The sequence below is a fragment of the Achroia grisella genome, unplaced genomic scaffold (assembly GCF_030625045.1).
Source record: "Achroia grisella isolate CSIRO2021 unplaced genomic scaffold, CSIRO_AGI_Agris_v1 utg856, whole genome shotgun sequence".
NCBI classification, from domain to species: Eukaryota; Metazoa; Arthropoda; class Insecta; order Lepidoptera; family Pyralidae; genus Achroia; species Achroia grisella.
In genome coordinates, this window is record NW_026713045.1 from 628846 (window position 1) to 644934 (window position 16089).

At 30.7% G+C, this 16089-nt stretch overlaps 1 protein-coding gene across 1 annotated transcript in view; it reads left to right on the forward strand.

The window, feature by feature from the left end:
* The window catches only part of LOC131852681 (triple functional domain protein-like), a 35659-nt gene extending 21821 nt beyond the window's left edge, over nucleotides 1-13838 (forward strand). Inside the window, exons 6-8 of the mRNA XM_059203394.1 lie at nucleotides 2784-2997; nucleotides 10231-10314; nucleotides 13099-13838. Of these exons, the coding sequence (XP_059059377.1) occupies nucleotides 2784-2997; nucleotides 10231-10314; nucleotides 13099-13181 (381 nt within the window). The 3' untranslated portion in view covers nucleotides 13182-13838. The remainder of the gene's footprint in view (nucleotides 1-2783; nucleotides 2998-10230; nucleotides 10315-13098) is intronic.
* Nucleotides 13839-16089: the final 2251 nt, after the last annotated feature.

Here is a 16089-nt window from a genome sequence, read left to right on the forward strand (position 1 = left end):
ACATATTGTTGTTAGTAGACATTTGTAATATTTGTATTTGTAAAGAGAAGAAGAGCATAAAGAAGTCATGCAAAAACTATTTGACTTAGATTAGCGAGTCCTGAGTAATATTATAGTGACTGTAGAAAGTTTTAAGAGTGGAACTTCCTAGAAAAATTGATACCGTAATGTCTTATTTCCCGCTTGTTGAAACTTGGCAAGTTTTTGTGTTACTTTATGTATTTTATCTTTTTGTTTACCTTTCTATTTGTCTTCAAGTTTAAAATATCATTGTCAACAGGACGTTAAAAAATATGTAGGCATTTAATTATCATATCACGAAAATGATTCATAATTTAATGAATGAATCATTATCACATACACAATGAAAATATTAGCGTATATGCAAAACAATTATTGCTTGTGTCTATACCTATCCTCTGATAAGGACTACTGAGTATTTATGCGAAACATATAACATATAATACGTAAACGTACAAACCCATACCTACAAGTTATAATATAATATAACCGTATTGTAAGTATATCTATAGAAAAACGTTATTTTATTTCATAATTTAATAAATTACACCAAACATGGTTACTTTTTGTGAATTATATACATCAAAAGTTTCTTGAAATATTTTATTAGTTAAATTGTTGTTGTTTTTTTGTCATACAATGATAAGATAATTACAGTAATTTATATACAATCTAAATCAATAAGTATGAAATATTTTAATCTAAATCAATAATAAGATGATGGTAGTCTGTCTGTTTTATGGCTGAAGTTTACCCATTTCAACAATTGGCCAGTATTTTTTAGAGCCATAATATACACATATATCCTTTCTAAAGTATCAAGATTCGTAATACAGATTAAATGAAGTTTAGATTCCATATATCGTAAAACAGCGTACTAATTATATCAGTAAGTGCCACTTAGATCTTTAAATAGGTATAGTATCTTCCACTTAAACTTACATCACAATAATGATGTCTACCGCAGAGAAATGTGCTTATAACTGAAACATATATGGAGCACGCGCCATTGCCCTGGCACTCTGGCGCCAACTGTTTACCAATGAACTTATTAAATAGTTCTGTCATACTATTCAGATACAGTATTACATTCCTATTTTATGGGGATAGATATTATTGTTTCGTACTGGTATTTTAATTTAATTCGAAAAATTGAGGTTCTTTATTCGACTGTGTTTTCATCGTATCCTGGAGAAATATGATTAATTTTAAAATCGTTTACTATTTTGGTCTATTACAAATTTTGTCACGATATTAATAATTAACCGTCAAAAGTACAGCATGGAAAGTGTGCAGTAGTGTGCGTTTAGGCAGTGAAATTATAGAGTATGAGATGTGATATTTATGTTATCGAATTAGGTATTATTTTAGTATTAGTAGTATTTTAGTCCCAACGCATGAAGAGTATCAGGGTGCCACATGATAACTTTATGCCCATAGCGCTGTTCATAACCATGAAAGCACTATGGGCATATAGTTATCAGTTAGGCTGTACAACTTGCCATAAATCCAATTGCTTATAAAAATTGTGTGTAGTTTCACATATTGCTTGTTGTGGCATGACAGTTTAATGGTGAGAGCCAGTGACCTTCCCAATGCCACGCTAATTTGCCACGCGTCGTCGGCTTCGTTGTTTGTTGACACAGGAAGTCTAATGAACGTAATACGTGAGAATGTTCGCTTTGTTGTGAGTTATATCAAATACACTCGTACCATCCGAGTTTCGCCAATGCAATGTGTATTTGTAACATTTCTAAGTTATAACAGTGGAATATCATCAGTATAATTTGCATACTTTAAATGATATAAAATGATATATATACATTTGTATAAATTACATTTACACCTACATATTTTATATATTTATGTAAATGTGAATTAGAGTGTTAAATGAAGTTTAAATAAATCTTAAAATATTGTACCTATTTATTTTAGTATCTAATTGTTAGTGATGAATCATATATATATACTTACATCTAAAAGATATAACGACAAGATGAGATATTACAATGCAAACATGTACAATATTACGACATCAGACGCAAGCTTTGTAAATAAAGGTGGCAAGTGGCATAAGGGCATGACGCAATAAGGTTCACTGCATAAAATAACGCGTGAAATAATTCTAAACAACAACTGATATATTAGTAAATTATTTATAATATACCTATATATTTATTATAGTACCATGTATACTTAATATTCTTGTAAGCATCTAACTAGTTAAATAGTAGCAAATTACGTGAGTTAAAAAATAATATTAATTGTTGCGCTATATCTATATAACGGACCAGATATAGGATATTTCGGATTGATTTGAAGTTTCTCTCAATTCTTACCCTTTTTATGAATATACGTTCTGCATATTTTTTAATCATTCATATAATAATAAGAAATTATGTTATATTATAATTAATACTATCACTCTATTTTGTGGTATAGAAAAAAAATAAAAGCTCTTATTTCGTTTGCTCATTTGAATCCAACGTTGCAGTGGCCGATTGCCTGTCGTATTGGCGTTTCTTTGATGAATTTCTTAATAAAACAAATGAGACAAGGATAATGAGATCCTAACCTAGAATGCAATACAAGACAGATTCATTGTCACACACAACAATTTTAAAAATTGTATAATGTTAGTTTCGATCTGATAACCAAGTCACTAGTCAGCACATTGTAAATAGTACGTTTTGTATTGCATTCTTGGTTTTTCAATCAATAAGAATACCGATAATGAAGAAAACATTTTTATGATATTTCAGAGTCCAAGAGTAGAATGCTTTATTTACAAAGATCACATACCAGTAGATGATTTGGGCATTACGGCAAAAGTTGAAGATCACTTCAAATTTTCTATATGGTACAAGAAGAGAAACCTCAAGTCCTACAAGTTGGAAACTAGTGACACTGCAGTGAGAACCGCGTGGGTAGATGATATCACTACCTTACTTTGGGAGCAGGCTATGGAGAAGAAAGGTAATGACTGCTTACATAAATATGTTATTCGAGACTAACTTTGTCGCCTGTTTATTCCAGATGTCACAAGTGGCATTTCATACTTAGATTGTGTTCAGAAATACTAGGGGTAGTACGTCGTAAACCATGGGCATCATGGCACTATTATAACATTGCATGTCACTACATTAAACGGTTATCAGGAAAATTCCAAGCAATAGGTTTTTTATTTGTGACATTGCTCGTAAATATAGAACCAAAAAGTGAAATATGTCAAGTGTAGATGATAATGTAGTCATACAAAGAAACTAGTGCTATCAAAGTGTCAACGTCATTACCTGTAAATAGATAACCTATAAAATGTTTAGATATCTATTTTGTTGACGTATTTGATTATCACGTGATTGCTACCTTTCAATGTTCGCTGTTACTACTACTTGTTCTGATTATTTCAAGGCGACAACGTTTATGATGCTTTTAAAAAAATATTATTGCAATCTCAAAGAAGTAGTAAGACGTTTTGCTGATTCTGTTATAAACTAGTCATTGTGGTGAACGTAATACAGCACTTTACCGCATTGCATCATGTATTAAAAGGGAACATAACTAAAATTAGTAAAATCGAATTTGTTGTTTTTCATACTTCTTAATACGAGATCAGAATAGAGATGTGTTACCGGTACTACCGCTAAGGGTAACTTTTCTATTTTTGTACTCTTATAACCCCTGCAATTATTTTTGTTAATCTGTTAAATATAATACGACACATTGTAGATGTACTATTATTAGGTCACGATTTACTAATCGTCCAGGTCATCTTCTAAATTGATTTAATGCTTAATGTGTTAATTTTGTGTTATTATACAATTAATATGCTATTTAGTGCTTTACACTCATACATAATAATTTTGTTATTTTTTACTTTTATATGCATAAGCTGAGTGTTTTGTTGATACTTCAGCTGAAATAAATTACAGCCTCGAAAATTAACATCGTAGGTAGAATACTACAGTGGATCGTAAATAACGTAAGAAGTTCATTTAAAAAATATATGCTTATATTATTTTTCATTAGATTTATCGAAATAATTCGTATTAGATTTATCGAAATAAGTTAAGTCATAGTTAGATTATACTATATTCGGTGCTATTTAAGTAAAGTAGAATGGTGGTATTATGTAATGAAATACCTAGCATTGTATTGAGTTGTGCAGTATTGGGAGAGTTATAGCATAACTCTTGTTTAGTTAACACTGTTATGAGAATAGTGTTGGCATGACTGCTATTAACTCAGAATAATTTAGTAACGCTGTATATATAAAAATAATATGCACAAATCACTCAGCGCCATCTACAAGCAAAGTTTGTGTTGAGGGTAGTAAACAACTGATAGAATTATATAAAACTTTTTTCGTTAATACATATACATACATAATACATACATACACAATATCCAAACCAATACAAACAATGCATCGTTCGAGTTAGCTACTAGCAAATAAATGTTTGCAAAGGGCGTGGAATCGAAACTGCGGGTATCGGAAGTAAACTAAGGCTAAACCGCTAGACCATCAAGCCTTGCATAATACGATTACATAAACAATATGTTTAATCATCCATAACGCCATCAGTATGTACATAGAGATAATATTAATGCAAGGAACATAATCTTGACAGTAGTACAGTTAATGTACGGTCGGCGACCTCATTGAGAGTACTCGGCGAAGTTAAGTCGAGCCTATTTCTCATAAAGAAACTTGTTGAATCCATCTGGCACGCAAGTCCAACCGAACTAATTCCCGCATAGTTAATACGTACAAACTTTTTAATTGATCGTCATCTGCTCCCCGTGTTTGTACGTGACGGAAGAACTGCGAGCTCCTTTATCGTCACTGATGGCTGACGCACTCGGGGTCGACGACTGTGTTTTTTATTAGGCACTTGTCGAGTTGCATGTGCACTGAGCTGCATCTGTGGGAATGTGGCGGATATACTTTTTTTTCAATTTGCTTTTTGTCTTGCGTTCGCGTTGCGTTTTTATTACTTGTTTTTTATTGAACACATTTGCAAAGTTCTCCAATAAAGCGAAAACTTCCGAGTTTGTAATTTGAAATTATGAACTGTTTTTTTTAAACTTAGCACAAATAACTTCAATCCTGTTCAGTTATAGCCTCTAGAAGACTACTACAATTTTACTATAATATTTCGTTTCTTACATAAATTAATTCATGTAAAAAACGAAATATCCGGGCCCTTACTTGAAGATTACTTATAAGTCTCATGTGAAAGATACATACGAGTACCTATAGATAGAATCATTGCGTTATTGAGAACACTGAACCTCTACTAATAAAGAGAAAAGGTCGCACGCTCTGCTACATAATTATTCTGTTTTGTTTACTATTTATTGCATTGAAATGTGTTGTAAGTACTATTATTCCGCGTAAACGGCTGTTGCTTTCTGATAATTACACAGGGGAACGCTACAACGAAAGTGCGATCGTTTCTGACTCGGGCTTTTACCATTTCACATTCCTCGCGAAGATTACTCCGATAAGAGTAAACTGGCATTTAAATCTTTCTGGTAACACTTTTCTTTGTTACCACATGCTTATTTAGCGACAATTGCCATTTCCTCAAATAGTACAATAGCCTTTTGTCTAGTATGAAAACAAATTTGAAAACATGTCGCGATTTGAGTCGTAAATGAGTCACGTCCATATGTGATTGCAATACTGGCATATTTTATTTAAGTGTTTGTATCGATACTATTATTACTAGATTTGCCTTCGATTACGTTACACCACGCCGTGCTTACCACGACTTATGAAAGGTACGAATATGGCTGACACCAGAAAATGACTGAACGTATGTCGTGTATGTAATTTTATATGTCTAATTGCTTTTTCTATGATGGAAACATCGATAACAAACCAAATTATTCCGAGATATGGCATTCCGATCGTCCCCGTACTAATTCGAATATGATCAGTGAAATTTGGCTTTTAGCAAGACATCTACATTTAACAATGCCTCTGACCACTGCATCTGAGATAACATGATATAATTATAGTTACACTTAAGTGCAGTACCTATATAACAAACGGGTACATAGTTTTTACTTACATCTTATTATACCATGTTATGCAATACGATCGCTTGAGCTATCTACGTACTGATGTAGTTCCCGTTCGCAATAGCAATATAAATGAATATTACAACACAATAGCATCGATATAAAGTGCATCCGACTCTATATAATACTTGTGTATGCAGATACTTTTGTTGTGGTATTGGTTGTGATTGATTTGGATGAATAATACAGTATGTGTGTCACTTATGTTTTTGTTTGGAACAGAGACAAGAAATTGTTGTTTTGAAACTTAGGGGAACCCAGAGTACGTTTAAAGTATGTAATATTCTGTTATCTGTGGTTTAAAGTAAGCTTCATATCCGTTAAATGTTAATTTAAGTTACCATAATTATTATTTCAGTAGAATCACAATCAGCTATCTTATTTTTTCTCTCGATGTCTTATTATGTGATTGATGATTATTAATCATCGGTTCACATATATAAACAATCATTTATCTAATATGGAAGATGCTTCCCCCATTTACTATCTTTAGTAATTGGTCGGTATTCGTATTCACCGTCTTTCTACAACATAATTGAGATCGTCATTCCATTCGGGGGTCCCCGTCAACACTGTGTTTGCCAGTATGGCGACAATATGCTACTGGAGCACCATTCATTTTCCTAGGTTAGATCAGTCTTTTGAGCTACGTTTTTGAGTTTAGAGCGCAATCATGGCTTACAATCCAATTAAACTCGTCCTTTCTCCAAAGAAAGGACGAGTTTGTGCAGAGTATACATCTATAGAATGTGTCATTGTATATAGTATAAATATAAAAGTAATGTTTTATATATCTTGGTTTTAAGTGTTTGGTATAACAATATTGTACAGGTAATCGTGTTATGTGTGAATTACAAATCTTTTTCTATTTTGTGTTCACAAGTAAGGAGAATAATCCCTATCTCTACAGGTACTGCAGGTAGTTTGATATCGTATTGAATAAACGAAACCCGAAAACAGAACCCTTTTTGAGATCACTTTGTTGTCCGTCTGTCTATACATGGACCCTTTTCGCTCCACAACGGAGTACTCTCTATTGACCCAGAATATTAAATTGGTACTAAGATACATTTCTTCACTAGATAGACAGATAATTTGAAAACCATTACGTAATTCAAAGATAGATTTTAAAATTATAAAATCTACCTTTGCATAAACATAATTTATACATATGGAAATGGCCCTAAGTTACGTATAATTCTATCTATATATATATATATTTATATTTATATATATATATGCCTATAAAAGTAAGGCGGCTTATTAATTATACATATTATATTTCACATTATTTACTTGCAACTTGAATGGTTAATCTAAAGTTCAATAAAAATGTATTTAAAAATGTCATTGTCTAGTTGAGTTATATATAAAAGGTCGTAAGTTTAATAATTTATATTTGTGGCATATTCTCCATTGGCTCACTTTATGTTCGTTGTATTCAAATCAATCAAATATCCCTAAAGTGGTCATGTCAAGTTCACCGCGACGTCGACAGTTTTTTTTTATACTACTATGGTGCATACGGCCCATCTGATGGTAAATGGTTAACGTATTGACGCCTGAAGCACCAGGGGTGTCACGTGCGCGTTGCCGACCCTTAAGAAACCTTAATATACCCTTCTTGAAAAACCCCATGCTGAAGTTCGTGAGAAAACCTCGGCAGGAAGTTCATTCCACAATCTAAGTGTACGCGGGAGGAAGCTCCTCTGAAACCGCACTGTCCGAGACTACTTAGGTTCCAGTGTGTGGGAATGAATTCCCTGTCGATGGCGAGTGGTGCGATGGTAAAAGGTGGCCGTAGGCATCATGTCGAACAATTCCTCAGAACACAGTCCGTTGTATAATTGGTAGAACACACAAAGCGAAGTCGAAGCAAAGTCTCGCCTCAAACTAAGTGGCTCGATACCGTCAGAGAGATTGACAGTGGACATTGCCATTGATTGGATTCTGTGAAAATTATGATGTTTAAATACTTTTGTGATAAAGTCACGATTAGTCGGTATTGAACTGTTAGGATCTATTGGGGTGAAAATAAATAGATAAATTCATTAATTAAAAACAATAAATAATATATCGTCATGATTGATTATCAAAATTTTCGAAATTAATAATTAATATATTATTGCTCTTTGCACTGTATTATAAATATGACATTCCACTTAATAACTGAAATAAGGCTTCAGTTCATCACCTCAACAAAATGTTGTTGATCATTAATATTATAATTGACAAACTCAAGAGACAAGCTCTCGAGTTTGTCATCTATTATGGCACAAATTCCATTATTATTATTGATATATTTTTAGTGAACTCTCTTAATCAAAAACTTGATTAAGAACACCAATTTAGAGACAAATTAATACTGGAAGATATTTCGTTTATAGCTATAATTTTTCTTAGCCCGAAAACTTAAAGATTCTACACGTGACACCAAAACTAGGGTTAATATCGTAACAGTAATAGGCTCTGGATTGATTAGACTGTAAAAACTCATCTATTATAGCCGCCAAGGAGCTTGCTTTTAAGTTGTGTTCGGTTTTTGGGTGCAGATCAGGCACTAAAATGACAAAATAAAAGGGATGACATCTTATCCCTCTGGAATGATGACCTATGTTACGGTGTAGTAGAGATACGGGTGTGACATGATAACGTGATATTCGTAGTACATAAAAAAAACAGATAAACTCGTGAGTCTCGATATCGGGTCGATATCTCAGACCCTGCCTGCCCCATTTTACCCCCCACCTCCACTGTTCCAATATTGCCTGTGATTTCAGTATGGTTTGTAGGCCATTTAGCTACTAATTGTAAATATGTCGCAATATGTCGTGGAACGCAAGTAACTCTTATCGGTTCTGCTGTTTATCACTAAACCTACTTAGGCAGGTGCGGCTCAGTGTGATACGGACAGGTAGATAATCATTTATTTAGATGTAATTTTCTTATTCTAATTATATTGGAGGTCATCGGAATTTTAATCTATTTGTTATTCTAAATACACAAAAAAATATACTAGTGATAGTCGTTCTTATTAGCGCCTACACTTGAGACTCCGGAAAAAAATTTTGCTATGTTAAATTATTGAAAAAAATGGATTTGACGATATTTTATTGCTTATATAAAACACAAGTTTATATGAAATTTTAAGTATCATTATATGATCTAGGATTTGCACTAGTTTATACCATATGCTATGAAATATATAATATTTGTAAAGAGTATCCATCAACAACGCATGGTGGACCCACTGTCATTTACAATGGTACAAATACAAAATACATAATTGAACTACGTAGTCGACCATCACTTTTGAAGTTATCACTGGCCCTTTCATCGTCCTATGTCAACACAAACGTATTATTCGACACATGTTTCACCTCTTTACAAATCAGCCTCAGAAATAGAAATAGAAAAATTCTTTATTCAAATAAATTGAAATTTAAGCACTTCTGAATAGTCATATTTTTTGTTATTATTTATCACTCCTTTGCAAAGCACAGGCATCACACGATGAAGTTTATTTATTTTTAAGTTAAAATATGTATGAATACAAACTATCAAACTGCGCGAATTCATAAGTCTCAAATAAAGTTAATTTCAATTCATATGTAACGATACCATATCTGTTAATCTAAAACATGGACATTGCTGTGTCAAGTTTAAGTTACATTCGGACTTAAGCATAATTTAGATACATCTAATGTTCAAGCAACTCCACAAACTATATATCTGGAATAATAATGTAATCATAAAAAGTCCGATATAGACTTTATAAAAAATCGTCTGCATTATAAAAATAATCTGTACTAACTATCTCAGTCGCCAACCAGCTTGCTTCATAAGCTGTATTTCAGTTGAAGGGAGTAGAGATAAAGCAAAAAGAGAGAGAAAAGAAAAACAGAAGGAAATAAGAGGTAAAACATTTTACTCCCTTGGAATGGTAACGCAGGGATCGTATGACAGGAGTTACATTATAACGCGATGTTGTAGTGCTGTTGTTTGTATGTAGACGATGGTTACCACTTACTATCGCATAAGCAGTTACCTAGGTTGTTATTTAAGTTACATAAAATAAAAATGAATAAAATAATAATATCAAAACATATTGTATTCCAGAACTAATACTGGAGCAGCGTAAGAAACGGATTTCGATGAATAGGCAGGCCTCGGACGAGAGTGACAGCAGAAACGACGATAAATGTAAGTAGACAAGTAATAAAAGCACCTATTTAAACGTCAAAGTCATTATAATACATGCTTTGTCTTTGGCTTTTACAATAGACACTGACGCACAAACCAGTACCTTTTAGTTTTCTTGAGCATTTCTAAGGAATCCTTCATTGAGGACTCGTAGGTCAAGTAATTAATAAAACCTATTCTAAAATTTTAATATTTTGTAAGTTGATAAATGCCCAATAACGACATTTGTTTTCGCAAATCTGATATTAGTATTATTTCATATTTACTTACTTATTAGGTAGAGTCATTAAATAATTATAATCTAATTAATTAATGAAAGCTTTTATAAATAATAACAGAGGTTACTGATGTCGTGGTAAGTATGTGGCTAGATTACATAATTAATTATGTAATTATATCATATATCTGAGAAATGTAATATATAATAATATAATGTAAGCATTTAATAAGTGACGTGTAATTTATTTGCATGAATATTGTACTAACTTGTAGTAGTATAATCTGGTAACTTGTAGATTTGTTCCAATGAATCCTATAACAACGAATTAATTTTTAACTTCTATTATTTACAGATAATTTTATATTGTAATTGTATTCATTTTATATTATATTATAAATTTATTTTATTATTATAATATTAAATATATTATAAGCACATATTTACTTTTTAAATTTTAATATATTATAATAGCCTATATTTTTTGTTTTTCAGAACTAACACAGAAGGAATAAATCCGTATCAATTAATAAAATTCACAAAGTGTAGGTACTTAAAATAATTTCCGTCGAATTTGTAATGTCAACTTATCTTTTTTAACACTTTTTTATATATTATTTCTTTATATATTATATTTCTATTATATATATATACACATATATGTTTATAATATCAATACACTATACTATCAATAAATTTAAAAGTAAATATTTAAGTGAATTACATAAATAAATGTATATTGATTTACTTAAATATACAGAAACGTCTTTCCTCCAGGTCCATTAGATGGTTTCGTAGTCGTGATGTTACACCACTGATTTGCTTGTAGGTCAGTAAATTTTAGGCAATCTTCCAATCTAATTTAGTGCAAGGTTTGGCTCTATGTTCCCTTAGCTTTTAGATGCGAATACGGATATATTCTTATGAGGCTTGCATTCTATTTATTTCTTCCTTTCACTCATCTTTTCTAAGTCATAATTGCAATATGAATTAAGTTTGTAGGTACTCGTAACAATATAAACTAAGATAAAAGTGAACAAAGGGCTATGACTTTTGATGTAATATATATGGTTTATAGTTTTACGAATTATATTAAGCAATGTAGTTTGCTTCAAAAAAAAGTTTGAAAACTCTTCAAATTGATAGATAGCTCTATGTGAATTATCCAGGGTTATTATTGTTATGACGTTGAAGTTTAATAATATTTATTTCATTCATAATATAGTTGTACTATTATTACCTGTTTATTTAGTTCAGTAGTATAGGTGTGTTTGCTTTATGCTTTCGTTAATTATTTCTTTAATTTCTATAGCGCTTTACATTTGTGGTACTATGAAGTAGTTATTTGTTTCTATTTATTGTATCGGCTTTCTATTAGGTATTGGGTATTTAATTCGTTTCTAAGATTATTAAGATTATGATATAATTTTATATAATTAAATAGAAATTAATATAATGTAAAAATACTAGTATAATATTATGAAATATTAAATATAATATTAAAATAAGTAAACCCTGAACTGTGAGGCATCCTTACTACTTTAAAATTTGAAATTGTTGATTATGTCTAAACTAATAACTCATAAATTGCTTATTAATGTCTAAACGCACAAGATATTGTGAGGTTTGAGGGTACTTAATGTTGATCTCATTGAAATAAACTAGTATTCATTACCAGAGCTTCTTGATTTAATCAACAAATAAAGTTACCTACAACATGTTTTGTTGTGAATAAAAATGTAATTTACTTTTTCCTTAAAACGGCGAAATATGTTCCCAGTTATAATTGTAACGAAATATTGCTGGAAGACGAACGACGACGAACGAAGAATTTTTTAGTTAAACCTCTTTTTAATCACTAGATAAGACAACAGTGCCATCTATTGTTGTTATATAATTACTAAAGCTTGCATTGCTATATTGTAAGAGTATTGAATAAGAAGAAGATCAAGGACGAATATATAATGCGATGAGAGTAATAAAAGGCATCGCTGTAACCATCAATATTTTTCTGATTGTTGTCATATATAAAATAATATAGTTATTATAAAAAACACAGACAAAAGATATATAAAACAGTTTTATACATCTTTTTATTTAGGTAGGCAACTGATATAATATTCACTTAGTTTAAATTTGTAGTTAATAAATAAAACATAAAGATTTGATAGATCGAATGAACTCAAATAAAAATAATTTTTAACTAGTACCTAATGTTAAAAATGAAAAACTGTATTGTATGACTGCCTCTCTATTTGGATGTCCATGTAAAATCATTATCATTATTTGATATATTTATTATATTTTAACGATTTAGTATGCTGTAACTTAACAATTTAAACTTTAGGTGTCTCTTTTTGAAAAACAAGAATACTTAATTATATATTACATATGTTTACTATAGAACTCACTACTTATTGTACCTGTGTACAATTCTTATAATCTGGTACAAAAATTTCATTGTAATACGTATTACTTGTGAAGACTTCTGTTCATTACTATTGATTTTGTAAATTATTAGTTGCCATGGATATGTAGTAATTCCTACATTTTTTCTTTTTTTTTAGATAATTCACTTCGTGGAGTACCAGGCGAGGTTGGTAATAATATTGAGAAGAAAGTACGAAGAACCACGTGGTATTATGAATGAGCATATAAAAATAACATTTTTTGCATTTAAATTTTCATTTCAAATTATTAGTTTATTATAACGACAAAGAAATAATCCCAAGTGGAAAGGATTTTTAAATTACAATAAGTATTAATTTTTATTTTCTCTACAAACTTAAATAATATGCATAGATATAAAAAATAATATTGTTAACAATACTTATTTAAGATTGTGTGAGATTACAGACTGAATTGGTCAAGAATCCTATTAAAACGAACCGTGGGATTAAATATAATTCTATTTATTATAATATTACCAAAGACAAGTTAAATTGATAACAAAGAATGAGGTATTCAACATTATTAAACAATGTTTAACAATTAAATTGTATATAGGTACGTAATTATTGTGTATTAGTGATAAATATATTGAAAGAAGAACAAACTGACAAAACCTAACTGGTTATATATCTAAGAGGTTGCCAAGGTATTGTAATAAATTTTTACGATATGTTGAAACAAAGTTAACACATATGTTATATGAAAATGTATTTAATTTTGTACTCATATAGAAAATTCAGTCATTAATTTTGTTGATTCCAACATGTTATTTATTGTTTAGATTCCTGTAAATAATTATACTTAAATGTTATTCTAGACTATAAGTTATTGATATAAATTGTGGTAAACAATATCAAAATAAATAATCATTTGTAATATTTTCTTATTTTATTTGTGTCGGGTATTTATATTGTCAGATAAGCAGTGATATAAGACTTCGATAAAAAATTCATTCTAGATTCGTAATCTAAGTTGTCAATATTATATACTTTAAGTATTTGTACAATAGATGTTTATATTTAAAATCGTACAAAAAGTATTTTTATGTATGATTTATTTGGACACATCTAACGACAAAAATTATCGTTTTTGTTTGTTGGCAATAAGTTAACGGCCTACCTGATGATTAATGGTAAACGTTAATTACATATATATGTATATCTGTGTATAACATTATGTGACGCCCCTGGCACCACTTACGCGTTGTCATTCCGTAGGACTAATATGTTATGCACCAGGACACTGTAATTTCCCTGCCTTATCTATTCAGCTGAATTATATATTACAAAGCAAGCTGCAGAGAGCAGACGGTAGTTTATAAATATTTTGTATAATTATATTATCTAAGACCTGAAGAAATAGTAAAAAACCTAACATAATAGTGGTATGTTCAAATGGTAAGAGGTTTTTTTCATATTAGATCCACAAGAACTAATATGGTGCATTTAATGGGTAGGTACCTAATACATGCCATTTTGGTTTAGAACCGAGTGTAACGATGCATGGTGTGCTGCATTATGTTTATGAAAGAAAAAACAAACACGTAAAACATGAAGCATAACTAAAACTATAATCATATAGTAATGAAATCTTATATTATTTAAATAATAATAGTTATATTATTTATAATTTAATAAATTTATAGACACTTTTGATTTAATAGATTTAGAAATGTTTATCGTTCCATTTTGTTTCATATTACACAGAAAAGTCTCAACAAGTTTACCGCAAGTAGTAGTATTCACCGGGAATGCTAAAACGTACTATGTATTTGTAGTAAAGAATGTAAAATAAAACATTGAAATACCTCTATGTAGGTACTTGAAATCCGCAATGCGAAAAATTATAGCTATGCCTGCGAAGTGGGGCGGAATATTCTACCTGAAGGCTAAATTTTATTGCCTTGCGCTGTTTTCGAACAATTGCATTAATAGTGTATCAACGGAGCGCCCGCCGGCTTCTTTACGGCTATGGAGTCGGGCGTCGGAATACAATTAAAGTTTTAATATTTTAACACCGTGGAATCACAATTTGGACTGAAGCAGTGAGCTCTGTGAGCTGGTATTATTAAATGCATAAAGTAAACTAATTCTTGTTCTTATTTGCACTTTAATGCCCTCTTATGTCGAGGCCAGGGCAAAAACGTCAAGGGGGAACACTAATGCACTATACAAGTGCAGCCATTGTTCTATGGATGTGTGAGTTAGGAAAACGTTGCTTTCTTTTATGCATTTTGCTAAGCCGGTAAAGAAACAGCCATACTAATGCCACAATATGTCAAATTATTAATTTTTATCTATATAGAAGAGTTAGGTATATGGTAGTAATTAAAATAATAAGTAGGTTTTAGTATATCACAGCTTGGAAAAATAATTAATATTTTTCATGGTTATCATGATTTTAATTTTAAAACTATTGGATGTTTGATTTATGTTAGCAATAATTTATTTTTAATATATACCAATATAAAGCTGAAGAGTTTGTTTGTTTGTATGAACGCGCTCAGGAACTATACTAGCAGGAATTGAAAAAATCTTTTTGTGTTTAATAGAGTCAAATAGACTGTACTAACACAAAAATATAGTCGAGTAAGGCTTTAAGCTATATAACATTACGCTACGACCAATAGGAGCGGAGCTGCAATGAAAAATATTGCAAAAGGTGATGAAATGAAACGCAGACGAAGTTGCGCGGGTCAGCCAGTTTAACATATGTTTACATTCTTTTACATGAAAACTTTAATACCATGTAGAGTATTTTCTTGTGTCGACCAAAACAATGTTATATAATGTCTTTTCCATTTCTTCGTGCTCCGTATTGAGGCTAAATTATTTATTTTAGTAATAATTATAACATTACAGTTAATACTCGTACAGAAACTTTGCCACAAAATTAAAATCCTTGGACGTAAAAATAAATGGGCAGGTTCTAAAGAGTATATATGCAGTAGTAAACGTGTGTTTACCACTACACTTTACCCCGAACAGGCTATTCAAATTTCATTGCCCGTAGTAAAATATTCAATTAAAGACTTCGTACACACAAATATAGGAGAATTCGGAATAATTGTCATATACAAATTTGAAAATGAAATTGATCTTCGGCGA